At 51.4% G+C, this 19,177-nt stretch overlaps 1 protein-coding gene across 4 annotated transcripts in view; it reads left to right on the top strand.

Moving 5' to 3' along the window:
* rims2a (regulating synaptic membrane exocytosis 2a) overlaps positions 1–19,177 on the top strand; it is a gene marked incomplete at its 5' end in the record, with an annotated part of 141,406 nt that overhangs the window by 55,490 nt on the left and 66,739 nt on the right. For all 4 annotated transcript variants that reach the window (XM_080540280.1, XM_080540275.1, XM_080540274.1 and 1 more), the window contains one exon: positions 10,320–11,368. In XM_080540280.1, the coding sequence (XP_080396406.1) occupies positions 10,320–11,368 (1,049 nt within the window). The remainder of the gene's footprint in view (positions 1–10,319; positions 11,369–19,177) is intronic.

Raw genomic sequence — 19,177 nt, 5'->3', positions numbered from 1 at the left:
AAGGGCATTACTAAAACAGGTCATCGGATAAAGCTACGTCATTGTGGCGCAGCGTCCGAAAAAAAAAGTAGTATTTGATCCGTTTTTTGTTGTTGTGATTCACAGAAACGATGGTGGAGAGATAATCTCTTTCCCTCCCTCTCGCGGAGGGCTTGAAATCCTCGCCCTGAAAAAAAACAAAAAAAGTGTAATTTGTTCAGTTTCAGGATAGTTTTTTTGTTGTTGCTGTAAGGACTCGGTTGAATGAGATTAGGTCAGATCCCAGGTCTGCTTTTCACTGGGGATAACTGGCACCCAGTAATCAACTGAGAAGCTTAATCCCCCCCCCCCCCCCCCCGCCCCCCTCCTCCGAGCGCTAGCAGTCCTCTAGCCACATCCAGCCTCATGACAACGGGTATTAAATGATAACTCAGCCACCAATGCTCCCAGCAGCCTTTGCGGCAGGTCATAAGCTGTGCCACCTCCCTTGTCCGACAGTGTTCCTGGGAGCGGTGGGCAGAGACACCAGCTGGGTGGATGCAGGGAGGAGGAGGAGGAGGAGGAGAGGATGGTAGCAGCTGTCCAAAGCCTCTGGTTCTAGGACATCATTTGGGATCCTTTGTGTAACAGCGTTTTTTTCTCCAGGAGCTAATCGGTTGGTGGCTGCAGCAGGTTTTTGCAGTGTTGGGGGGGTGTAGTGGTGTAGTGTAACCCTACTTGGGGTCGGGTTGGTGTGTGTTCACCCCCCTGGATAGGGGGGGGGGGGAAGGGGGGCTTCCCAGATGTACAGACGCTGACTCAGTCTCACAGTTACAGTATTGTGACGACGCATCAGTAAACGGACTCTTTGATTTCTTTCTCTTTTCTCCCCCCTCTTCTCCTTCCTTCCGCGTTGTATCTCGTCTCTGATTGCTCTTTGTTGAGACGCAGATGCACATTCAGCGTTTTTTTAAAAATCTCGTTTCAATAAAGGACCGTTCCACGATATATTGTTGTCATTAGGAGGGCCAAATTCGCTCTAAGAGGAGAGGCTCTCCAACGGCGGCGCAGTCATTTGTTTTCATTCGACTTCTCTCCATTACCCGCAAAGTAGAGGTGGCAGAATCCCCCACGGGGGCCAGGCGCGCATTTTCACCTTGATTGCTTTTCACTCTCTTATTTAACATGTTTCGCCAGAGCCGGCGCGCTGCTAGGGCGTCACACTCTCGAAATCGGGTGGGGTGGGGGTGGGTGCGGGGTGGGGGGGATGGGGGATGGGGGCGGGGTTGCAATACCGGAGCCATCGAGCAACGAACATGCATAACTTCTCTGGGTACTAGTAGTGGGAAATGAAACAAGGAGGTTTGGAAAGGGGAGAGGATTGAGAGGAAAAAAACAAACCCAAAAAAACAAGCCGGCTCGGTCTGAACCTAAATCCGGAGATTGACTGAGATCGCGTAGGATTTTGGGGAGCGGAGAGGGGCCATGTGTCTGCGCGGAGCAGCGAGGAAACACTTTGAGCTCAACTGCATCCCGGCATCTCAGAGTATACAGTAAGGCTGTTTTTATCTGTTCTTTCATATATATATATAGAAACATTAATTCACTGCCATCACCCACACCTAGGTGTTGTTGGTGAGATGTTACTTCAGTGTGGTTGTGATTGAAGGGGTCCTCCCTCTAGCTCCCTCACTAACCGCAGCAGGCACGTCATGGGCTTTTTTTTTTTTTTTTTTTTTCAGATTTTATCCCTTTTTTTCACCCAATTTGGTAGCCAATTGAACCCAACCTAGCATCCAATTATTCCCTGCCTATTGCGAGGGATCCGCCGCACGACCCCGTGGCCGGCAGTCCCAGAGGAGGCCGCCAGGCAGACTAGCTGACTGGCTCCTCGAGCCCAGCACCGTTATTCCGGCACCCCGGGGGCGCTGTTGCGCGACGTATCCTTGTCCGGAACTACTCCTATACCCCCCCTCGGGAGCAGCCGCCCAATATGCCGCTCCCCGTATGTGCCTCGGCCATATCCGGGTCTGGCGAGCCGGGATACGAACCCCGGCCCCGGTGGGCAGCATGCACTGGTGGCCAGTGCTTAGCCCGCTACACCACCGCGGGGCACGTCATGGCCTTTTTCTCAGATGACGTAACGAAAGGCTTTTTTTCAACCTCCTAACCGGTGCTAGATATTGAGGGAGAGAATTGGGATGTTTGTGTGTGCGTGTGTGTGTGTGTGTGTGTGTGTGTGTGTACGTGTGTGCCTGTCCATGGGCCTATATGTAGGCTACAGGACACGATTGGGAGCATAAACCAGCAAACAACCATGAAGGGTGCATCAGTCACTGAAAGCTTTCTCATTGACTTTCAATTATTGATCTTTCCTGTTGTGGCATTCCTTTGGTTTTAAATGGAATATCAGCATAGCCTGTGGACACATTGAAGAATAGCTTCCTTCTCCACATCTCTAATGTGAAAAAAAAGAAAAAAGAAAAAAGAAAACCCTCTAGAAAACAAAAGAAAATATGTTCGTAACCCGCCTGTTCTCCTGTTATGTTCTTGTTATGTCATTTAAAGGATTTCTACTGTACCTGTATCTTTTCACATGTATACATGAAGTGTCCATATCCTGAGAGAGAAAGAGAGAGAGAGAATGATGAGAGATATGCTGCCCGGGAGCTTATAGCCCTGGGAATGGCCTCTCTTATGCCTCCCAGCGTCACACAGTAAATCAGCCGGAGCCTTGTGTGTTGCAGATGCTCAACGTTAATGTATGTCTGATAACCCCCTTTTTTTTATGATAACCCGCATCAAACGTTAATGATTTGTCACCGCAAAAAAGACCTCCTACTGGAGCTCCAGGAAAACACTTCATCACACGACCAACTGCCCCCACCACCCCCACCCCCCCTATCCACCAGCCCCCCACCCCCCTATCCACCAGCCCCCCGGCCCCACCCCCCTATCCACCAGCCCCCCACCCCCCACCCCCGCCGCCTGGCCTCTCTGCAGCCCCAGACACGGCCCTCTTCTCTCCTCTCTGTGGGGGCGTCACACATCCCATCAGCGGGTCACAGGAAGGAAGCTCAGATCTCTCCGTACGCCACGGACTGAGGCTTCATTATTAATATAGCTTTTCGTCACACACACACGCGCACATACACACACACACACACCCACACACCTCAACATTGTTCGCTGTTCCATGTAAGAAGGCAGTATCGGTGCGGTGGGGAAAAACTGTGGATTTTGACGTTTTCTTATTTTAAGCGGCGTGATTCACGTGACTGTTTGAGATGCGTCCCCTACCCGTGCAACACTTTGTATGAGAACACGGATCCACGCCCTCCGTTTTTGCCTTTTAACAATACCGGGGGGGGGGGGGGCGTGAGGAAGGCCTTTAGAATAACTGTAGCAGACTGATGGGCTCTCTAACATAGGCCATAGATCTTCCTGTATTATCTACACATTGTATGGAGAGAGGCCCTTTATGTATATATACTGCACAATATGAATGGGCTGTAGTAACCGCCAGCGACAATCCCCACGCGATCTTTCACCGTCGTCGTGCGCTTGAACATTTCTATATGTTGGCCGGGGGCGGCTGGAGGGGGACAGCGAGGAGGCCTCTCTCCTGTGTCAGACGGTTATCGTGATTCATTGAGCTAGCATCGCCGAGGGGCTAGCGGAGGATGCTCCCCTTATGCAGCGTTGAATGCAGTTCAATGCCATTGTCTGGGGGCTTCCATCACACACGCTACTACGCATATTTCATATTCATATTTCAAACGGGAGCTATGGAATTATGGAAGAGGGGAGAGGGGAGAAAAAAAGGCTCAAAGAAAGCCGGGGGGACGTCAGGAGGACGGGCCTTTGGTGGAGGAAGCGTCGCGGGGGCCCTGCTTCTGCATAACGTCACTGTCCGCCTACTATACTGCACTGCCAGGGGCTGGCCTGAATACACAATGCACACTGCATCCTCTCCTCCGCCCGGTGCTATGACAGAGCAGAGCTGGCCTCTCCCCCTCCTCCTCTCCTCCTCCTCTCCTCCCCTCCTCTCCTCTCCTCTCCTCTCCTCTCCTCTCCTCCCCTCCTCTCCTCTCCTCTCCTCTCCTCTCCTCCCCTCCTCTCCTCTCCTCTCCTCTCCTCTCCTCCCCTCCTCTCCTCTCCTCCCCTCCCCTCCTCTCCTCTCCTCTCCTCTCCTCTCCTCTCCTCAACTCTCGTCTCCCCTCCCCTCCTTTCCTATCCTCTCCTCCCCCCTCCTCTCCTCTCCTCTCCCCTCCTCCTCTCCTCTCCTCTCCTCCTCTCCTCTCCTTTCCTTTCCTTTCCTTTCCTCTCCTCTCCTCCCTTCTCTTCTCTTCTCTCCTCTCCTCATCTTCTCTCCCCTCCTCTCCCCCCCTCTCCTCTCCTCTCCTCTCCCCTCCTCCTCTCCCCTCCTCTCCACTCCTCTCCCCCCATCTCCTCTCCCCTCCTCCTCTCCCCTCCTCCTCTCCCCTCCTCTCCTCCCCTCCCCTCTCCTCTCCTCTCCTCTCCTCTCCTCTCCTCTCCTCTCCTCTCCCCTCCTCCTCTCCTCTCCTCTCCTCTCCTCTCCTCTCCCCTCCTCTCCTCTTCTCCCCCCTTCCCTCCTCTCCCTTCCCTTCCTCTCCTCTCCTCTCCTCTCCCCTCCTCTCCTCTCCCCTCCCCTCTGTTCTCCTCCTCCTCTCCTCTTCCCTCCCCTCCCCATCTCCCCTCCCCTCCTCTCCTCTCCTCCTCCTCTCCTCTCCTCTCCCCTCCCCTCCGTTCTCCTCCTCCTCTCCTCTTCCCTCCCCTCCCCTGCCCTCCTCTCCTCCCCTCTCCTCTCCTCCCCCGTCTGTCTGTCTGTGAGGTTTGAATGCAAATGTGAGATCAGCCGTCTGTGTCTGTGGGAGAACAGGGGGAGCTGGAGAGCACAGAACACATCTGCAGAGAGGAGAGAACCTTTCACCATCAGAGTCAGAGGAACGGGACATCATCATGTCCACATCATCCACAGCAGAGCACAGCGTTCTGGTACACCGCAGACCTTCTCTGGTGACGTTTCCATAGCGATGTACTGTAGGCAGATGTGGAGGCTGCTCTGCAGAATCTTTTATTTAGACAGACACCGGACTGTGACACATTCTAATGCTTCGGTCCTTTGGTGTCTGACGTAATGATCCGACTTTTCTTTTGAAGAATGTGAGTACATTTCTGCGTTGTTGAAAATCAACGACACGTCGCTAGTCAACTAACAGAGCTTGTTTTGTGAGCCTGCTAACTATGTAAAGTAGTGTTCTAGTTCACTAGGTAGCAGTGGGGATTACTCACTCGCTTGACTAGCGAGTTTGTGTTGTGATTCTCAACAATGTTGAAACGTAGTTACGTGTTTCAAAAGAAAAGTCTGAACATTTTGATTGGTTGCCGACATGCGGACCAAATGATCAGACTGTGTCACAGTGTGGTGAAACCGGGAACAAGTCGGCAACCAGTCAAATAGTTCCGATTTTTATTCCCGAAAATGTAAATACATTTCAACGTCGTTGAAAATCAACGACACACTCGCCAGTCAAGCCGAAATACTGCAACGCAATGGATTGTAATAATCCTCACTGCTACCTAGTTAACTAGAACACTACATTACATTGTTAGCAGGCTCACAAAACAAGCTGTGTTAGTTGACTAGTGTTGTCGTGTCATTGATTTTCGACAACGTTGACATTTATTAACGTTTTTCAGAATAAAAGTCTGCTGTCACATATTGTACATGGTTATATAGGATGTGGTATTTGTGTCGAGTCGAGATAGGGCTTGTCAAGGACACATGTTTGTTGTGTGTCTGTGTCTGTGTGTGGTGTGTGTGTGTGTGTGTGTGTTCTGTGGGTGGTGTGTGTGTGTGTGTGTGTGTGTTGGTGTGGGTGGGAGGTGTAGTATTTCATAACAGGCAGTCCTGCAGGGGCATTGGCTAAAGGCCCTGAGGACGTACTAAGAGCTCTTACTCAAGCATTTGCAATGTAACCACACACACACACACACACACACACACACACCACACACACGCGCACACACACACACACACACACACACACACACACACACACACACACACACACCACACACATACCATCGTCTCCATGCCTGCCTTCTTCCCATGCTGACTACACAATGTTACCACCACTATCCCCCCCCCCCCCCCCCCCCATCTGCTCTGTCCAAGTCACACAGCCTGTCCCCTACTCCAGCAGATCATCTCTGCTGCCACCTCACATTAGGATTTGTGAATGAAGCACCAGGGCAATGGTATGAATAACGCCTCCATCCAGGCCAAGCATGTGAATCAACCGTAAGGTACCGGACACTGAGGCCAAGGTAGCAGGGATGTTTATCCTATATGAGTCTCACTAGGCAGAGAGGAGGAGGGTAAAGATGCTGATTAACTATTTAACAGGACCCACTCCCCTTCTTCTTATTCACCCATAGTGAAGATAAAAAAAATCGATATCGTGCTTGGGTCTTTAAGTATACATTGTGTACAGTCACACTATCGTATTTATTTTATTTTTTTACAATCTTCAGAAATTCAGACACCATGTCTTTTCTAATGCGATAAAAGCCGACGCTAAGAAAAAAAATAAAAAAGTACTTAAGTACAGCAAAATGGTGGATTAGGAACTCGAATCCACTTCTCCGTCTCTTCCAGAGCTGGAACGGGGGTGAAAGCGGATAGGGACGCCACAGCGGTGGTGCTGCAATTAGATTGGCCTCTGATGAGCTCCCATTAGCCTCCTCCTCCCTCCCCAGGCACCGAGCGCTGTCGGGAGTGTGTGAGCAGAGTGCTCCGTCTGGTGTTGGAGCAGAGTGCTTCGCAGAGGGGGGGGGTCTTAAACGGACAGTATCCCCAGCAACCCCGCCCCCCACCCCCTGCCCCTCTCTGTAGGGTCTAGCCCCCCTCCTAGAAGCCTACCCCACCCCCCCTCCCCCCCACCGTTACAGCTCTTTGAGTTGAATTGACCATTCGCAGTGCCTATGTTGGTGGTGCCACTCCAGTGCACCTATCTCTGATTCCCGTGGGGGGGGGGGGCTGAAGGGGGTGAGGGGGAGAGGCAGGGTTGGGGGGGGGGGGGTGGATGGGGGGTGCGGTGTGTGGTACCGGAACAGTGACCCAGAGGGCAGAGCCTGAATCCTGTTCCCAGCCCAGTGAGTCAGCCAATAACACGCAGGCTTGGAGCCGCCGCCGCCGCCCGGGCCTAGCTAGCTGCTGAGAAAACATGCTGGAGGTGATTAATGGACCTGGGTGGAATTTATGGAAGGTTGTCATGTACAAAATTAAGGGGATGCTTCAGAAAGCTTTTTAGTCCAAAAAATGTCATTATCTTTTCTTTTTTTCTCTCTCTCTCTCTCTCTCTCTCTCTCTCTCTCTCTCTCTCTCTCTCTCTCTCTCTCTCTCTCTCTCTCTCTCTCTCTCTCTCTCTCTCTCTCTTTTTTCTCCTTTTGGTTGGGGGGGGGGGGGGGGAGTAGAAAAAGACTGATGAATAATTGAGCTCTGACAAAGGGAATGTATTAACATACGGTGGCCTCTTCAGCGCTGCTCCTTCTCTCAGCGAACTTCCTGCTCTGTTTCCTCGGGAACGGTCGGTGGCTAATCTTCGGGAGGTATTCCTCATCGTGGAGCCTTTAACAGAATATGACGACGGTGCTGACCCATAAAAAGTTGTGCCATATTCAATTGTCCCGAGAGGACTTGAGATCCACTTAATCGTACATTCACGGTGGCTGGACCACAGCTATGTTTACTCACAGACACAATCCTCTAAAGCTGGTTTTTCTAGCACCGAATTTTGGGTGACGGAATCTGGAAAAAGTGACTTACAGTATACACTCACCGAACATTTGAATAGGAACACTATACTAATACTGGGTTACAATACTCCCTTTACTCTCAAAAACATCCTCAATTCTTCGTGGCATTCATTCCACAAGATGTTTGAATTAGCATTCTTTTGAGAGTCTGGTCCTTGATGACATGATTGCATCACGCAATTCCTGCAGATGTTTCAGGTGCACTTTCAAGCTGTGAATCTCCCGTTCTACCACATCCCAAAGGTGTTGGTGTCTTTTGTTGGTGTCTATTGGATTCAGTTCCCGTGACTGGGAAGGCCACTGAAGAACACCGAACTCATTGAAACCCGTTTGAGACGACTTTTGCTTTGTGACACGGTGCTTTATCATGCTGGAAGTAGCCATTAGAAGATGGGTACATTGTGGCAATGAATGGATGCATCAGCATCGGATGGTCAGCAACAATACTCAAATAGGCTGTGGAATTCAAGCGATGATTGATATGATTGGTATTAACGGGCCCAAAGTGTGCCAAAAAAAACAAACATTCCCCACACCACCTCCATGAATGAGGAGGCGTACAGGTGTTCCTAATAAAGTGTTCGGCTGGGGTGTATAACCCTACTCTCTCAGACCCACTGGGTCTCTAGTAGCAGACTTCAGTTTCGTGCCAGTTGTGTCTGGATGTTCCTAATGACTGTGGAGATGTTGTCCAGGGGGAGCAGGAGAGGAGACAGAATTAGGGAAACGTCTCCTTGTCTTCACAAAGTGGAAATGAGCTCATTAATAATAGGCTTTTTCCCCCAGCATGCTCCTAACTTAGACACATAATTTCTGGCTACACACACACACACACACACACACACACACACACACACAGACACACACACGCACAAGCCTCAGAAATGGCCCTTCCCCCTCTGGACAGTGCATCCCAATGCTTGGGAACAGCGCACCATTTATCATAGCACTTTCTCTTCTCCACCTCATCCCTCCCCCTCTCTCTCTCTCTCTCTCTCTCTTTCTCTCCCTCTCTCTGCCTGCACACATACACACAGGCACACACACACACAGGCACACAGACACACACACAGACACACACACACACACACGCACACACACACACACACACACACACACACACACACACACACACACACACACACACACACACACACTTGCACACTATTAATTTGAAAATACAAACAGGTCACAGTCAGACTGGGCGTGTAGTTAATCATGTGTCGTCTCGCCGTTTGAAATGCATCGCAATGATGATTATTTAACCACCTACAGTATATCAACAAAGTAATCAGATGTTATCAAAATGAAAATGAAAGATTACCCCACTACAGTCGCCGAATCCCCAAAGAAGAAAATAGGCCAGTCGCACGCTGTTGAATAGATGATAGTAGGGTATAAGAATGAGAGGCTTCTTTAATCCATCATATACTTTTCAAATGTTTTTGTTAAGGCTTTGACAGGATCCTCGCTCATGGTGAAAGACACCCTTTTCTAAAATGCCTTCCCATTGGCCGTGTGTGTGTGTCTTTCAGAGATATAAACGTATGTTGTCGTCTATACTACATACGCATGTTGATACGTGTGTGTCTTTGGATTGGTCTACCATACACACGCAAGCTTCTACGTGTGATTTTAGTGCAAAAGAGTGCAAAAAACCCCACAATCAAATCTGTGCAAAAAAAAAAGCCTGTTGTTTATTGCGCAAGCTTTCGGTCATGGACCTTCTTCAGGCAGTGCAGATAGTTAGGAAAAGTAGTGGAATCGCGGTCCTCGCCAAACCACCAGCTCCGTCTCCAGACTGTGGCATAGATCCCTTTTCATCAGCCCCTGACTGGGGCCCACGCGGTGTCGAGCACAGGCCCAGCGGAGGGGCAGGGGAGGGGCAGGGAAGGGGCAGGGGGGGGGGCAGAGGAGGGGCAGGGGGGGGGGCAGGGGAGGGGCAGGGGAGGGGCAGGAGGGGGGCAGAGGAGGGGCAGGGGAGGGGCAGGGGGACATGATGAAGTGGTGTAGAGGCTCTCCTCTGACGGATACATTACATCTCCACCTCCACACAGACACACACTCACACGCACGCACACACAGATAAAGAAACACACACAGACACACACACACTTATACACACACACACACACATGCACACACACACTCACACATGCGCGTGCGCACACACACAGATAAAAAACACACGCACACACACAGATAAAGAAACACGCACACACACACACACACGCACCGGTGGCTCAGGGGGGAAAGTGCTCTGTGTTTGGAGTGGGTTTGGAAGGCAGTCAGACAGGGCCACTGCGCTCCCCCCCTCCTCCTCCTCCTCCTCCTCCTCCTCCTCCTCCTCAGTGAGACGTTGGTGCTGCCTGGTGATTCATCCGGTGACGCTGCAGCACGCCGCTGGAACAAAACAGCCTTTTATACATCAACAGTCTGGCCTCCGAGACGCTCCGCTCCCATCTGTCCTCCCACTAACCACGTCTCTCTCTTCTCTCTCTCTCTGGTTCTGACAGGAAACGAAGCCCATCAGCATCCAGGGACCCAAACCAAAAATACGACCAAAGGGAAGAGAGGGGCGACCGCTCGCAGTATGCCCCGTCGGACGGCGGAGGTATGCCCAGATCGCCGTCTGACTACGGGGACGGGGACCCTCGGCGGGGGGCGCCGCGGAGAGACCCCCGCATGTACGATGAGGAGGACGCCGCTGCCGACCGGGCGCGGGAGGAGTACCGGGAGCGACGGGGGCGGGGGGGCGGCGGTCGCTGGCACTCCCAGGAGGAGTACCCCCTGGACCAAGAGGAGGTAGACGACCGGGGGGGGCCTCTGGGGCCCCCCAGCGAGTACGACCTCCAGAGGCAGCGGCAGGAGGAGTACCAGACCCGGTACCGTAGCGACCCCAACCTGGCCCGCTACCCGGTGAAACCGCAGCCCTACGAGGAGCAGATGCGCATGCACGCCGAGGTGGGCCGGGCGCGGCACGAGCGGCGCCACAGCGACGTGTCCCTGGCCTACACGGAGATGGACGACCCGGGCCAGGGGGGGGAAGGGGGAGGGGGAGGGGGGCCCGTACGCCTGTCCCGCCAGCACCTGACGGAGCGGCGGCCGCCCATGGTGGGGCAACGTTCCTACTCCATGGACCGCTCGTCCCCAGGCCCCCCCCCCGGACCTCCAGGGCACCGGACCTCCAACCACAGCCCCCCGACCCCGCGACACAGCCCCGTGCTGGGGGGGGACATGAGGCGAGGGGCGGGGGGACCGCCGGGGAGGGGGGGGGAGGACCCCATGCGCAGGCAGCAGCAGCAGCAGCAGCATCATCTGGACCCCAGCTCGGCCGTGCGGAAGACCAAGAGGGAGAAGATGGAGACCATGCTGCGCAACGACTCGCTGAGCTCGGACCAGTCGGAGTCTGTCCGGCCGCCGCCGCCCAAGCCCCACAAGACCAAGAAGGGCGGGAAGATGCGGCAGGTGTCCCTGAGCAGCTCAGAGGAGGAGCTGGCCACCACGCCGGAGTACACCAGCTGTGAGGACGTGGAGATAGAGAGTGAGTCTGTCAGCGAGAAAGGTAGGAAAAAACGACCGTTCCTCCATCTTGTTCTTCTCTGTCGTAGGTAGTACTGTTCGTTTTTTCCAGGGTCTTTTGTTTCAGAGACGGTCGAAAATGAATGAAAGAGTCCCCGGGAAGTTCCGGTTGAACTCTGGAACGCGTGACTTCGGCCGTCTCTCTCCGTGTGTGTTCTGAGAGCTGGTCTAGCAGCGTCATTCTCGGTCTTTTCTCAAGTCATTTTTGTCTACTGTCACAAGGCCTGAGTGAAAGAAAGCCGACCGACGGGGTTATCAGTTAGAATAATCACACTTGAGGTTCTTTTTTTTTTTTTTATCACTTGAGTTTTTATTGGGTTTCAGCATAGACATGGACAGAACATCATATCTACATCTTATGATAAAACAAAGAGTAAAGAAACATAGCATAACCCCTAAACAGAAGGGTAAAAAAGTGAAAAGGAAAAGAAAAAAAGGAAGAAAAAAGGGCGAAAGTAAGAAGGAATAAGGTGTTTCAATCAACATGTTACTGGTAATATATTTTGAATGAGTATTAAGTTAGGAGGTGTCACGTTTCATATAAATGTGCCATTTTTCACAGTATATATTGATTTTGAGTCTCAAAAGGCATGTCATCTTTTCCATAACAAAAATGTCTCACTTGAGGTTCTTTTAATGTTCATGTGCTCCCGTTCAATGTTTTCAACTGAATATGTAATTTGGCTGTTAGCGAGTGCAGTCAGTGTGCGTTGGTAAGTCTGCGCATGTAGAGTAGAGACCCCTGAATGAGTTATTCATATCTCCTCATGTATAGTTATGTAATTATGCAGATGATGATGATAGCGATCAGACTACTAAACTGTAAAACTAACCTTTTATTTCCGCACAGTCTATGGCCCTGTCTGTGTCTTTGTTCTGTATCCTGTTATGTGTGTGTGTGTGTGTGTGTGTGTGTGTGTATCAATCTATCCCAACACGACACAGCGACTACGTGGAGGAAGCTGATGCAGACAGGGGCTGGCCAGATGTGTGTAAATGTCTACGCAAGTGTGTGTGTATGTGGCGCATGTGTGCGTGCCTGTTTATGTGTGTGTGTGTGTGAGTGTGCGTGTGAGTGTATGTGTGTGAGTGTGTGTGTGTGTGTGTGTGTGTGTGCGTGCTAGGCTGCTGTTCTAGATGCCCTCTCCTTCCCCTGTCCTCCTGTGGCACCACGCATTGCAGGGCCTGACTAACCACTGCTTCACATGTTTAACCTGCTGTAATGGACTCTATTATATAAGAAAGAGAGAGGGAGAGAGAGGGAGAGAGAGAGGGAGAGAGAGGGAGAGAGAGAGGGGAGAGAGAGGGAGAGAGAGAGGGGAGAGAGAGGGGGAGAGAGAGGGAGAGAGAGAGGGAGAGAGAGGGAGAGAGAGAGAGAGAGAGGGAGAGAGAGAGGGGGAGAGAGAGGGAGAGAGAGAGGGAGAGATGAGGGGGGTGGGGGGTGCGCTGATATGGGGCTACATAACAGCAGGTCTGAAGTCAGATCCAGTACCTTTTACAGTGGTGACTCCACCAGCGGAGAAAAGTGAAGGGCAAACGGTTCCCAGAGAGAGAGTGGACAACCAGGCTAGAGGCCAGACATGTCCTAGTCCTCCAGCCAGCGGTGGGGAGGGATGGAGGGAGGAGGGGCTTCTGATGCTCTGAACGTCCCTGGACAATGTCATCAGTCGTGCATATTAATTAATAGAGGTACGGGCAAAATGTATTTAAAAGTAGGAGGGTAATTAGTCAGACTTTTTTTTTCCCCTGCCCGGATTCCCCCGACTCCCAAACTCCAATTGGTTCAGACCAGGATCAGGGATGGATCACGGAACGTTGTTGGGGAGTTTTAGACAGAGGTGGGGTGTCTGAGTGGAGTGTTCTTTAGATGTGCCTTTTATTGCCCTGGTTCACTCCAGACGCGGGGAGCCAATTGTCATTACGCACAAAGGTTACCTCCTGTACCGCTAACGCTCCCCCCTGTCCCAGAACCACGCAGGTGATGTCATCACTAGAAAGCCGACCCATCGCAAAGTCCCGGGAAAAGATTAGGCCAGCGTGCGCGCGTGTGCGTGCGCGGGGGGGGGGGGGCCACCGAAAGAGAACAGCGGCTTTGTGGCGTGTGTCGCTGTACCCTTTAGAAACCAAGGCGTCTCGGTCCGTGGCTGTTAGAGCTGTTTTTGTATTGACCCATATAGAGAGTGTCTGCCTTTAAAACACAAACTTCCATATCACTAACCTACAAAGGAAGGTTATTTCCCTGCGTGTGTGTGTGTGTGTGTGTGTGTGTTCGTTTTGTTGGGTTTTCAATGTCTGGCGAGGCCCAGAAATGCAAGTCTATTAATCATCCTGCATTTTCCCCCTCTTTGTATCAGTTTAACAATACGAGGTGATAGGATTCATATAGGGTTAGGTAGAGTATAGATTTTAACATAATGGAAGACCTCTGTGTTGCTTAAAAAAGCCTGTGCTGTCTCTTTTGGGCTCTCTGGAGGCCCGTCCTGTCTCTCTGGATCAACTATATGCGGAATAGCAAAACACGGCCTCTCCCCTGTCACCCCCCCCCCCCCTCTATTTGGTTACAACAGGGAAATGGTTATGGACAAAGGGCAGTTTTTCATTGTGCTGCTGCAGAGCCTCTATCCCTCCCATCCCCTTGGGGCACACTCATCCCGCACGCACACACACACACACACACACACTACGCACGCGCACACACTGAATTAAAGCGCATTTTCGCACAGAATTAACATCCAAAGCGATCCGTCAAGCAGTTGGCCACTTGACTTGGTTCCACGCAAGCCGACAGTCGTCGTAATTGCAAATTGATTTTGTTGTCAAACCTGTAATTATGGGGGCCTTTACCTTGGTGGCGTCAGAAGCGCCTTGACAAAAGGGGAGCGGGAGGCCCCGGTGACAGGACACGGCGGGGGGGGGGGGGGGGAGACGGACAAGGGGAGAGGCGGAGCGCGGAGCCAGCGAGCTAGCGAGCGCCTCACAGGGGAGGAGGAACCCAGTCAGCCCCTCTTATGTAACTGTCCTCCTCACAATGGAAGGCACACGGCAGCACAGGACTGCATTATTGATGCCGGGCTTTCCAGGTTTTCAGACCGATAAAAACAAACCAAACAAAACCCCCCCATCCACACAAACATGCGATTTGCCTGAAGTTCAGGTTTTTTGGAGGGTTCGTAGAAGTGTGTCTTGTCTGTTATGTGGAAAAAGCCGTCTTCAGGTGTCTCGGTATACGATAGCACAGGCTAGCTGCTGCTCTGGTATGGTAGGCGAGGAGTGGAGAAAGAGAGAGAGAGAGTGAGTCTCTCAGTGGAGAAAGCTTGGCATCATCAGACATCTCGCCTCTTTAAATAGCTGGCGACTGTATCTAAGTTATTTATTTGCGAGACACAAAGGAATGTTTTCCGTAATGTTTACTTAGAGTGGAGTGTGTGTCTCAAGCATGGGCGTCGTTCAGACCGACCGATATCGGAGGCCGTCGCTCGCACGTGTGTGTGTGTGTGTGTGTGTGTGTGTGTGTGTGTGTGTGTGTGTGTGTCTGTCACAGAGAGTGACCGTGATGCAACATACTTTCCTGAGCCCTGCTGGGGGATCAGGCTAACATTTGAGAATCAGGTTATCCAGGCTGCAGCTTGGTGCCTTGCCTGACTCCAGATCAGGGTAATCCAGTATGATTGACTTGTTCACTCCCACTGATCTTCAGTCCACCCCTCTTAGAGCCACCACCAAATGATTCAGAAATAATATATATATATATATTCAGCTGGCCTTAATTATTTAATGGTGAGAGACACAAAGAGGCCATACTCTTAGACCCTGGATTATGTGACTTTCTTTGGAGTGTATTAATGCAATCAATAAGCATTACATGATTATGTGCATTACTGTGCATGTTCTCTGATACACTCTCACGCACTCTCATTCACTCTCTCACAAACTCCCTCACACGCTCTCTCAGACACCCTCGCCATTTCTCTGTCACACATAGTTAAAATACATTTCGTATGAAATGTACCTGATATTTGTGTACTGGACCAACTACGCAATAAAGACAGCTGCATATTTGCTCACTAGAGCTGTATGAAATGACACACACACACATACTGTTCTGTATTCTCAGTAAAGATATTCGGGTGGAAGATCTTTTTCCGTCAGCGTGAGGTTGATAGGCCGCCGTTCTCTTATCCACACACTAGAGTGATCCAATTCAGAACACTCCCACCCTCTTTCGATGCCCGCCGAGGTCTCCGTCGATGCGCGCGTCCCTCCTTCCTCGTTCCCAAGCCCGTTTCCCGTGCCAGGAAAAGCCCCGGTACGTAACACGCATAGCGAGCGCTCTTTGATTAGCGACAGCGGTGAGCGTTTTTTCTTTTGTCTTCCATCCCTCACCACACAGTGTGGACTTTGAAGACGAAGAAGAAAAAGAGCCGTAAACCGAGCTAAGCAGAACCTCAGGTCTAATTGCGAATGGAGAGAGAGAAGGAGAACCGTGGTGAAAAAAGAGGGCAGAAAGCACCTTTTGGGTCCGTATGTGTCCAGTCAGCGTGCCGGTCTAAGCACTCAGTAGAGCTGCTGGCTGAGTGGTCTGGGAGGGAGGCTGAGGTGAAGGGAGGGGTGTGTAACGGCAGGCTAAGCAGGGCCTCATGTCATGCTCTCTCACCCTGTAGCCCCGGGAGGGGCCTTGGGGGGGGGGGAGGGGGGAGGGGGGGGATTGGGCGTGCCAGCTGTAATGGGCTTGGCTCATGCCCGCGAGGGCCCCGAGACTGATTTAGTGCGACGTACCTTCTCCCTCTGTTTTCCTCTTTATTGATTCCCTGACATGCAGTCTCATAATAGTGCAGGCAGGACAGAAAAAAAAAAGAGAGGCTTAGTGGAGGAGAGGGGTGGACACCGTGTTGTGATAGCCCAAGAGTACATCCTCATTATGGGCTTTCACGACCTGGGAGCGGGCCTAGCTCTGGCTCTGATGGCTAGTTGATCAAGGGTTTGTGCAAGGTGAGTTCGACATTTTTTTAACAGCTTACCCCCACTCCCCGCTAGACAAAGTACACTTTTAACGCAAGCGCTTACATTTCTTTCGTTCTATATTTTGGGGATAATGTGTTTAGTTGTATGTTGTTGATTTTAGAACGTGTATGTTTCACGATGACAAAAACGAATCGTTCAGTAGTGGATTTCTGTGACCCGTTAAACCCATAATGTGTTTCTGGACGATCATTCTCTGCGCGGACACAAAACCCATCCCGCTCTCCTCTTCTCCTCTTTTTTTCCGAACAGCGATACTATGTTTAAACATACACAATGTTTCTACTCTCTCTCTCTCTCTCTTTTCTCTTCCTCTCGCCCCCCGAATTGTAGTAAAAACAGCGTCAATAATTAATGATCCAATTAATAGTTTACACTGGTTTTTATTGAGTTGTCAAAGTGATGGAGTGCCTGCTGGCGGTGAACTCTTGCCGCTGCCTGTGCGCTGCGTTCGCCCTGAGTCAGCACTTTGTCGGGGGGGGGGGGGCGGCCGCGGTGCCTGAGCGAAACGGGGGGCCGGTGGTTGGCGCAGACTGCTGATGCTCACAATTTATGGCCGTGATGATTTTCCCTCCTGCTCCCTGGAAAAACCACCAGTGTCTCACCAGGGGATCAGGGCCCAATTGTGGTGTTGCCAGTGTTGATAAACCAGGAGGCGACATGCTCTAACACTGAGAGCTCGTCCCCCGGTACGATTGCACAGATAATGACGGGGGGGGGGGGGGGTGCTGGGGGTGGGTAGGGTGGCTGAGTGTAGGGGGGGCGGGGGGGGAGAGAGGCTGTAGATGATGTTCCATATGGACTCTATCATTCCCCCCAGAAAGGGAGGGACTCTTAGGAGCCCGCTGCACCCCCCCCCCCCCCGCCTGGCTTTACTGCGTGATTTACACGTTTGGGATTCTTCTCCTCCTCCTCCTCCTCCCTGGGCAGAAATGCGCCGCCGTAAGCTGTTTGGGGCTATCATGAACACATTGGCAAAGTCATTTTCTGCCGCTGAGAGGCGGGGCGGCGGCTGCCACGCTCAAATGTGTTATTGTGTTTATGCCGACCAGCAGCTCGGTGGCAGAGAGGGTAATCACTGTTGTCAGCTGTTGGTTACAGAGGGTCAGAGAGGGCAGAGCCCATCTGGGGACATCCATAATGTTTTATCACTGGGCATAACTGTATACAGTAAGTGATTTTTAGCACTCACAGGGACGGACGGGGCGATAGGGACGGGATGAAGGAAGCGACTGGGTTTGTTTCGCAGACGTTGACCTTGCAATCTAGCGCCGGGCACAAGGAGGAGAGAATTAAGAACTTTAATTTTTTTCTTCCCAGTGTATTAAAAATGTCTTTGCAGGCTTAAAGACTCGGTGTGAAAATCGGATTTCTATTAAAAATGTTGTATGGGAATTAACTCCCATGGTGAAGTCGCTGATTGGCCACCACCAGTGTGTCCCTTATGGAGGGACTTGTGATTTTTAATATCAAGTCAACTCCTTCTAACCCGGGAAGAACGGACTGTTCTGGAATTGCTATGCTGAAAGCTTTGGACGCTGCTATCTGCAGCTGACCCTAGCCTGGAGGCTCATCCTGCTAGCCTAAGGCCACTGCTTTTTCAGCAGCCTCACAACTGACCCCCCAACCTTTTTGATTGCAACCCCTAGAGCAAAGAGACACGTTGTTATATTTAGCATATTTATGTCTTTTTCTCATAGAAGATCTCCCTCCTATGATGATGTATATTACATCTCCCCCCCCCCCCCCCCCCTCCCTCCTCGCCTCCTACCCCCTCCCCCCTCCCCCGTCCCCCCTTAACAGTGTACGCAGGCTATATTTATTTCCATCCATGTGAATTCTCAGATTCTCCCCCCCCCCCCCCCCCCCCCGCTCATCTGCCAGGATGAATGCTTTAAGGAGACCTGTCCTGTATGGATCCATTAGAGGCCTCCCGTCTTTGCCGAGGTGAAGTGAAGTGAAGGAAATGGTGTGTGCAGCTTGGGGAGGGGGAGGGGGGTTGCGTAAACGAAGTGGTTTTAGATGGCCTTACCGGCGCCTCCAGTCATAAACGCTCGCTATATGTACAGTCGCTTTGCACACGCGATAGATACGCGGGTACCGCCCACATCGCCGACGGAGACGATGCCGGAATGGTCCGTCGTCACAAAAATCCCCCCACTTTCTCCTGCGAGCGAGGAGGGACCATCGCTCACACTTTATCGCTGTATGCATTTAATATGCATAACTTCATTCGTCGATTTCTTAAATTGCTGTGTTATTGAATTGTAAAATGAGCGGCCTATAGAAGCTAATGATACTAAAATGTTCATTGGTTCTATGTTAAATGGGAGCGTTTAATGTTGGGTGCTTTTCTGGCCTAAATGACTGTGCTTTCTCGGAGTGGCAGAACCACTACCCAGCATTCGCTTCTGGAGAGAGAGAGTGGTACAGTATCTCAGTGAACTTCAGAGAATGTTCCAGAATGACAATGTCCTCTCCCAGAAACCACCTCAACCCCATCCTCTCTACCTTTTAAATTCAATAGGTTTCACTTGTTTAATTAGCTTAATGTTTTTAAGCCTCTTTGTCAAATTGAAGTGCTTGCCATCTCTGGACACCCACCAGAGGAAACACTGATGACGACGGCTATAAAACGATGAGACACAGTTGTTGAAAACTTGTCCACAAAGTAATGTCGGGGTGGAAAGATCTACAGCACAGCAGCACCGTATCTCTGGCTTTTCCTCCCCTTTCTGTCTCTCCCTCCTCGCTTTGGCGGCACAGAGTGGAT

The sequence above is a fragment of the Nansenia antarctica genome (assembly GCF_963989245.1).
Source record: "Nansenia antarctica genome assembly, chromosome: 10".
Taxonomy (NCBI): Eukaryota; Metazoa; Chordata; class Actinopteri; order Argentiniformes; family Microstomatidae; genus Nansenia; species Nansenia antarctica.
The sequence above is the reverse complement of the archived record's forward strand: the minus strand, read 5'-3'. Positions and strand labels throughout refer to the sequence as shown.